The sequence below is a fragment of the Nerophis ophidion genome, linkage group LG08 (assembly GCF_033978795.1).
Source record: "Nerophis ophidion isolate RoL-2023_Sa linkage group LG08, RoL_Noph_v1.0, whole genome shotgun sequence".
NCBI classification, from domain to species: Eukaryota; Metazoa; Chordata; class Actinopteri; order Syngnathiformes; family Syngnathidae; genus Nerophis; species Nerophis ophidion.
Window position 1 is genome coordinate 33,747,113 of NC_084618.1, and position 8,273 is coordinate 33,755,385.

At 36.9% G+C, this 8,273-nt stretch overlaps 1 protein-coding gene across 13 annotated transcripts in view; it reads left to right on the forward strand.

Moving 5' to 3' along the window:
• The window catches only part of atat1 (alpha tubulin acetyltransferase 1), a 46,502-nt gene extending 38,491 nt beyond the window's left edge, over positions 1–8,011 (forward strand). The window contains exons 11-12 of one of the 13 annotated variants that reach the window (XM_061908323.1): positions 179–257; positions 1,510–2,442. In XM_061908323.1, the coding sequence (XP_061764307.1) occupies positions 179–257; positions 1,510–1,619 (189 nt within the window). In that variant the 3' untranslated portion in view covers positions 1,620–2,442. Of the gene's footprint in view, positions 1–178; positions 263–1,509; positions 2,443–7,312 lie in introns of those variants that run through there. The other 12 variants (XM_061908322.1, XM_061908325.1, XM_061908329.1 and 9 more) reach the window with 12 other exon arrangements.
• The last annotated feature ends 262 nt before the right edge of the window (positions 8,012–8,273 follow it).

The window sequence follows — 8,273 nt, forward strand, 5'->3', positions numbered from 1 at the left end:
CTCCTTTTCGGACCTGCTGTAATGAAACAACTGGAATTGTGTGATGCATTATATTGTATCGTATGCATGTTCTAAAAATAAACTGAAACTGAACTGAACAGAACATTAGCGTCATCTTTTATATACCATAATATTTGCCTTGAGTACAGTCATCTCCAAGTCACTTGTTCCCCCTCAGGTCCCAGATGGGGAGGAGAACACATACTGGGGCATACAGAAGCACACAAAGTGGCCAATCTTCCCATACCACAGAGCAGGTATTCACACTCTTGGACTCCACATCTTTTCGAGACACTGTTAAACAATGTACAGATAGCTAAAGCTTCTGGGATAAAAAGAAAAAATAATGGCCAAAATATCTACTGCACTGACCCAATTGATTCGTTTTAGTGGATTCAATTTGATAAAAAGATGGTTTCATAATCATCTCATAGTCTGCGGGGGTTAAGTGTTAGCCTTCAAACAGCAAGCGTGTTGCTATGTGATGCACAGCGCAGTTTGATACAGTATGCCGATATGATTATCAGCAAAAAAATTATACCAATGGGATCCGATATCATATTTGTAATCGAACATCTCGAATTAGAATGTATATCAGTGGTATGTCAAAATATGCTCAATATGCAGTTTCAGTAACAACTGGAGGATGCCCTGAGGGACACACTTTGATTTTTTACAACATTTGCTGTCAAAGTTAATGCAATAATAATGTGTTAACTACAAGTTCCTTTAACAGCACTAATTATGTTAACGTGCATGTGTCCTGACTCCTTTTTTATCTTCGGTCCATTCTGTAGTGTGGGAAAATGTAATGGCGTTCAGTTACTGTTGAGCCACAGACTCGAAAATAGAGAGCAGAAATGCACAAGGAAAAAGGCACATTATAGAAATGCCAGATTTAAAGCCATAGCAAGTTGTCCCCCTCAGCAAGACAAGACTATTTGATTATTGATCGCCAAGAGACTACATCATTGATGCAAACGCCTGCTTTGCAACTTGCAAAGGTGGAGCTTCACTTCCGTGTTTGGATTATTGTTGAGGACTTTGATAACATAAAATTTCGATTGTTACACTAACGGCTTTAGTAAGATGGAATAAAAGCTCAGCAGGAAAGAAAGGCAGGAACTCTGGAGTAATTTTGTATTGGAGACTTTCACGTCGTTAAAACATGTCAAGACACCTCTTCGCATACCAATCACACATACTTCCGGCTTCACAAAAATACTGGTACACGTCACATCCGGTCTTACCACCATAACAAAATGAAAAATGTCTTAATAATCATGCTTTGTCAAATATGTTTTTGTAATGTTATCTTTGATATTTAGTACCGAAATGAATGATTCTGGCAGGTTAAAATAAGGCGTATGTTCTTTTATAACCTGTTTTTATTGATAGTCCGCATCACAGAATGTTTAGCAGGCTAAATATTACTTTTTTCAGTTCAGTTCAGTTTCAGTTTATTTCAAACATGTATACAATACGCTGTAATGCATCACATATTTTCAGTTGTTTCTTTACAGTACATCCGAAAAGGAATGGAAAGAAGCAGAGTATATTTAATCCTACCCCTTTTTATATCATACCAGATTTGTCCCACTCCCTTGTTCTGTGTTTGAAAAAAATAAATATACCATAAATAATGTTTCAGATGTTCATCATAATTGTTCTTCTTTGTACTTTGTGAACACTTGTAGTTTGAACAATCTCTTGAACTGAATCCTATTAGTGCTTTGTTTGATTTCCTTGCTTAATCCATTCTATATTTTATTTCTACATATGGATATGCTAGAGGTCTTAAGTATTGCATGTGCATACAAATGTTTGAAGTTAGATTTTCCTCTAAGGTTATATTTCTCCTCTTTTGTTGAGAAGAACGTGTTGTACATTCTTGGGTAGCAAGTTATAGTTTTGCCTTGTACATAATATTAGCTAATTGCAAATGCATCAAGTTGTTGAATTTCAATATTTTTGATTCAATAAACAAAGAGTTTGTATGTTCTCTATATCCAACATTATGTATTATTGTAACTGATCTTTTTCTAACACCTTTACTGAATGAAGCGCACTCATGTATGTTCTCTCCTGAACAAAACAGAGTTGTATAATCTGCAAATGATACTAGCTTTAAGTCTTTCGTAACTTTACAAATGTTGTTTCTACAAAGACTGAACAATTTTGGTTCCAGTATTGATCCTGAGTTACGCCACAATATAAAGTTTGTTCTCCTATTGCTTCCTGTTGGTTGAGTAGTTTCTTACCCAGTTCAAGACCACCCTCTGATTTCATACCGTTGTAATTTGTTTATTAAGATGCTATGATTGATTGTGTTAAATGCTTTTTTGTGTAATTTATAAACACTGCAACAGCACATTTTTTGCTATTTATTTATTGCATTGGTGATCTCCTCCGTTATTTCGATTAGTGCAATTGATTTTGAAATGTTGGCTCTGTATCCGTATTGGTTGTTTGTGTTTTATTTTTATTCATGAATTTGTCCTATCTGTTGTTAAACATTTCTTCAATAATTTTATAAAATTGTGGAGAAAGAGGTTTGTAAATTGGTGTGTGTCTCTCGTCTTATAAATTGGTACAACTTTTGCGATTTTCATTTTACCTGGGAATTTTAAATAAGTCGCTCATATATGTTAAAGGTTTTGAAATCTCTTCAATAACCGTTTTTATCGTTTCCATATCAATCCCGTTAAAATCAGTTAAGGTCTTGTATGTACATTTTTTCATAGTATTTATTTCCTGTTTTGTCACACCTTTTGAGGAACATTGAGTGGGGTTTTCTGTCTGTAGTGTCATTCAAGTCCTCAACAGAGTCGGGATCTGTAATCTTTTCCTCTTCTTGTAGTTTCCGTCATAGATTACGATCACTGATGTCGGATATTAGCAGACCACTTGTAGTATTACTATCAAAATCATTAGTAAAAATATTATCAATAAATGGCGCTGTTTCCTGATATTCTGCTGGGCCTTTTGATTTTAGGATATAAACTCAGGTTGTACATTTGGTCTATAATGTCATCTATGTACTTTTGTTTTGTTCGGGTTCAAGAGGTCAATGTTGAAGTCTTCACATAATAAGGTTTTTATTTGACTGATTTCAATAAAAGTTGCCTTAATCAAGTTCTATAAACCCGTTTCCATATGAGTTGGGAGATTGTGTTAGATGTAAATATAAACGGAATACAATGATTTGCAAATCCTTTTCAACCCATATTCAGTTGAATGCACTACAAAAACAAGATATTTGATGTTCAAACTCATATATATTTTTTTGCAAATAATAATTAACTTAGAATTTCATGGCTGCAACATATGCCAAAGTTGTTGGGAGAGGGCATGTTCACCACTGTGTTACATCCCCTTTTCTTTTAACAACACTCAATAAACGTTTGGGAACTGAGGAAACTAATTGTTGAAGCTTTGAAAGTGGAACTTCTTTCTCATTCTTGTTGTATGTAGAGCTTTAGTTGTTCAACAGTCCGGGGTCTCCGCTGTCGTATTTTATGCTTCATAATGCCCCACACATTTTCGATGGGAGATAGGTCTGATTTTGCAGGCGGGCCAGGAAAGTACCCGCACTCTTTTACTTCGAAACCACGCTGTTGTAACACGCGGCTTGGCATTGTTTTGCGGAAATAAGCAGAAGCGTTTATGATAACGTTGCTTGGATGACAACATATGTTGCTCCAAAACCTGTAGGGACCATTAAGCATTAATAGTGCCTTCACAGATGTGTAAGTTGCCCATGCCTTGGGCACTAATGCACCCGCATACCATCACAGATGCTGGCTTTTGAACTTTTTGCCTATAACAATCCGGATGGTTATTTTCCTCTTTCTTCCGGAGGACACCACGTCCACAGTTTCCAAATATAATTTGAAATGTGGACTCGTCAGACCACAGAACACTTTTCCACTTTGCATCAGTCCATCTCAGATGAGCTCGGACCCAGCGAAGCCAGCAGCGTTCCTTGGTGTTGTTGATGAATGGGTTTTGTTTTGCATATCAGAGTTTTAACTTGCACTTACAGATGTAGCAACCAACTGTAGTTACTGACAGTGGTTTTATGAAGTGTTCCTGAGCCCATGTGGTGATATTCTTTACACACTGATGTTGGTATTTGATGCAGTACTGACTGCAGGTCTGAAATATCATCGCTTACGTGCCGTGATTTCTCCAGATTTTCTGAACCTTTTGATGATTTTACGGACCGTAGATGGTAAAATCCCTAAATTCATTGCAATAGCTCGTTGAGAAATGTTGCTTTAAAACTGTTCGACAATTTGCTTACAAATTGGTGACCCCGCCCCATCCTTGTTTGGGAATTACTTAGCATTTTGATGAAAGCTGCTTTTATACCCAATTATGGTACCCACATGTTCCCAATTAGCCTGCACACCTGTGGGATGTTCCAAATAATTGTTTGATGAGCATTCCTCAACTTTATCAGTATTTATTGCCACCTTTCCCAACTTATTTGTCATGTGTAGCTGGCATACAATTCTAAAGTTAATGATTATTTGAAGAAAAAAAAAATATCAGTTTGAACATCAAATATGTTGTCTTTGTAGCATATTCAACTGAATATGGGTTCAAAATGATTTGCAAATCAATGTATTCCGTTTATATTTACATCAAACACAATTTCCCAACTCATATGGAAACGGGGTTTGTAAAGCGTATCAATGCTTGACTTAGGTGATCTGTATATACAACTGATCAGTACGTTTTTGCTTGTTTCATGATGTATTTCAATGGTTATACATTCTAAAATATTATCAATAGCTAATGACATTTTTTTACCACTTTGTAGTTTAAGTTCTTCATCACTTACAAAGCTACTCCCCCTCCGTTCTTGTTGGTTCTGGTGATATAATTTAGTTCATATCCTTCCAGTTCAAAATCCATTCCTCTTTTTAGCATTTACTCCTGTTTCTGAAATAGCAATAACTTCTCAGAAGGAAATATGTTATTAAAAAATAGAGATGGTTAAGACATTGCCATGCAGAGATGTGAATATCATTAAATTATACAACATGTAATGTACAGACTATCAGAAGCATATATTCAGGTAGAAATATCACAGATTACATTACCAAACATATTTGACAATCAAATTGATCATTGTAGCAATCCACGTTTTGTGTTATTAACGTTTTTAACTGATATCTAAACATGATGTAGCTCCTCGCCTCTGAATACAACTGCTTCTACAGCAGGAAAACAAGTTTTGTATTCCTACAAAATACAAAGTCTGGCAAGACACCAACACACTGCAGGTAATTTCATTATTGTCATTAAAAGTGTGATGTCCATTTTGTGTTGAGCTGTTTAAAAAAAGCATAATGTTTAAAAAACATTTCATTGAAGCGAACTAATTGTCCAATCATGGTAATAAAAACAAAAAAATTGTCTGTCTAGGGTCCACTTACTAATGATGAAAAAATTATATCTGTCTCCGGTTCATTTTGAGTTAACTATGAACAAACTGCGATTAATCGCAATCAATTATTTTAATCGTTTGAAAGCCCCATTTAAAACCTATCTATCTATGACTTATCTTTTTAACACGGAGTGTAACATGGGTGTCAAACTCTGGCCCGCGCTCTAAATCAAATTTAATTTGGCCCTTGAAGCAATATCAATTTATCATTAGAGCTGACCCGCTGGTGTTATACAGCGTCGGTGCCGCTGTAACACCACATTCACCGCTAATACTCATACTTGCCAACCCTCCTAATTTTCCCGGTAGACTCCCGAAGTTCAATGCCCCTCCCGAAAATCTCCCAGGGCAACCATTCTCCTGAATCTTTTCCGATTTCCACCTGGACAACTATATTGGGGGAGTGCATTTAAGGCACTGCCTTTAGCGTTCTCTACAACCTGTCGTCACGTCCGCTTTTCCTCCATACTAACAGCGTGTCACATAATATTTGTGGCTTTTACACGCACACACACACGCACATGTGAATGCAAGGCATACTTGGTCAACAGTCATACAGGTCACACTGAGGGTGGCCGTATAAACAACTTTAGCACTGTTACAAATATGCGCCACACTGTGAACCCACACCAAACAAAAATGAAAAACACATTTCGGGCGAACATCCGCACCGTAACACAACAGAACAAATACCCAGAAGCCCTTGCAGCACTAACTCTTCCGGGAAACTTCCAGCAAACTGACTAATAGTTATCGTTTTATTCATGCATTTTCTCTTGCTACTTCAAGGCTTGAATGTTTGGTTCATTCATTATTGTTATTTTATTTTCAAATGTATTATCCTGTGGAAAAAATTTGATATTTACCTCAGAATATTGCAAATAGAAAAAAAGGCATAACATTTTTATTTAAATGTTATTTGATATGCCATTGATGTTTTTTTATTATTATTATTATTATTATTATTTGAAACTGGATTTTGCACGTCACTAAAGTTATATAAGTCTTGCTTGTTCAATATTTAATGCAAAACTTGTTTGGGTCCCTATTAAAAGTTTAATTTGTTCAACCTTGGCCCGCGGCTTTGTTCCGTTTAAAATTTTGGCCCACTCTGTACTTGAGTTTGACACCCCTGGTTTACAGGTTTTTTTTTTTACAGAGGGCGGCATACAGAAAAATTGAAGGCGGCCACTTTGATAACATTTTGTACATTAAAGATGCCAAAATCATACCAATGTAGGTGGATATATCTATAAAACAGACTGGCTCGTACATGCATATGCATACTAAAATCCTTTACTGTTGCCATTTCAAATATAAAGTACTGTATACAATAGTTCTAACATATATCTGTCAGTAGACTCTATATGGAAGCACTAAAAACTACAACATGACTGACAGGGTGGAGACGCAGTCGAATGGGGCTTGGCCTAGAGGAGGGCTCCGGCACATAAATAAGACCAGCCACAAAACGGCACATTCTAAAGCGACAGTTAGAAAGCAGCTTGAAAATGGTCTGTAAATTAAAATCTATGCAACATATTAACCAAAGAAACACTATCATGTGTCATGTCAACCACAAGGAAGTATTTTAAATGTAGAAAAAAAATCTAAATACGACCCCTTTAAGACAATGTCATTCCGCAAGACCGAGGCATGGTACCTGCAAGCTCGACACACCCAACTTTTCTAAAAACAGACACCAACTCAAACCACAGGCACCCAAATTCCGAGATTCTAAATATTCAGAAGCATCAAAGTCTCACCTCCAAAGCCCACGGTTTAAAAGATGAAGACATTTTAATATTTATGCCCTACCTCTAATCCTTCCACTACCCTCAAACTGTCACACAGGCTTCTTACACGGCCACCTCTATCCACGTCCAAGAACAATGTCGTCTGCTGCCCAACATTCCTAAACAACAGAGGGCTACAGCACCGTGGCACAGGTGCTGAGGTGGTTGGTTTTAAAAAGGATGTTCAAGCGCCAGAGGGCGCTGCAGGAGGCCTGTTGGCAAAGAAGCAAGCTAGAAGCAGCAGTGGGTGCTCTTGGACTGTGGGAAACAGCTTCTGGTCTGCCCAACAGGTGAAGCAGATGCACGTATACAGGAGCACATGTCCATGGTGATGGCTGTAGTATATGTACTGAAACAGAATAGCATTCACATAGTGTTCATTGCCATAAATGCTTGGTTCGCACAGCAAATTATGGTCAATATTTGTTAAATACATGACGTCACTAAAACAGTAAAACTGTTTCCTGCTCCATTAGAAAACCCGGTGTCAGTTTTCTTTCACTGTATGGAGTAAAAACACACGTAAAAGCAGTAAGTGGCGTGAGTCAGTGTTGTACCAATTTACAAATACAAAAGTACAAAGTCAGCATGTGGAACCTTATGTGCACTCACAAAAGAATGTGTGAGTCACAAATAACCATGGACATACTCCTTGATCATTCTCAAGCTGAACTCGGCCTCACAACAGAAGAGCCACAACTGAACCTTGGCCAAATAATACTTTTCAATAAAGTACTTAATTTTTTCTTACTACATGTATTTGTCCATTAATTTTCGACAAAAATGAATTTGTGTATTGCATGCAATTGCATATATTTTAATAACGGATTGTGGCTCTTAGTTACAAAAAAATGCCTTCAAAATCCTGCAGGGACTGACAATCACTTTAATACAGCTCTTGTTATGGATCTCATTTTGTGACGTTTTTTCTACATGCTTACATCTGTAGCTCAGACTCTTCCTTGTTGCACGATGCAGTTTAGAAAAATAAGAAGCAGATATTACACAACCTCCCTGTA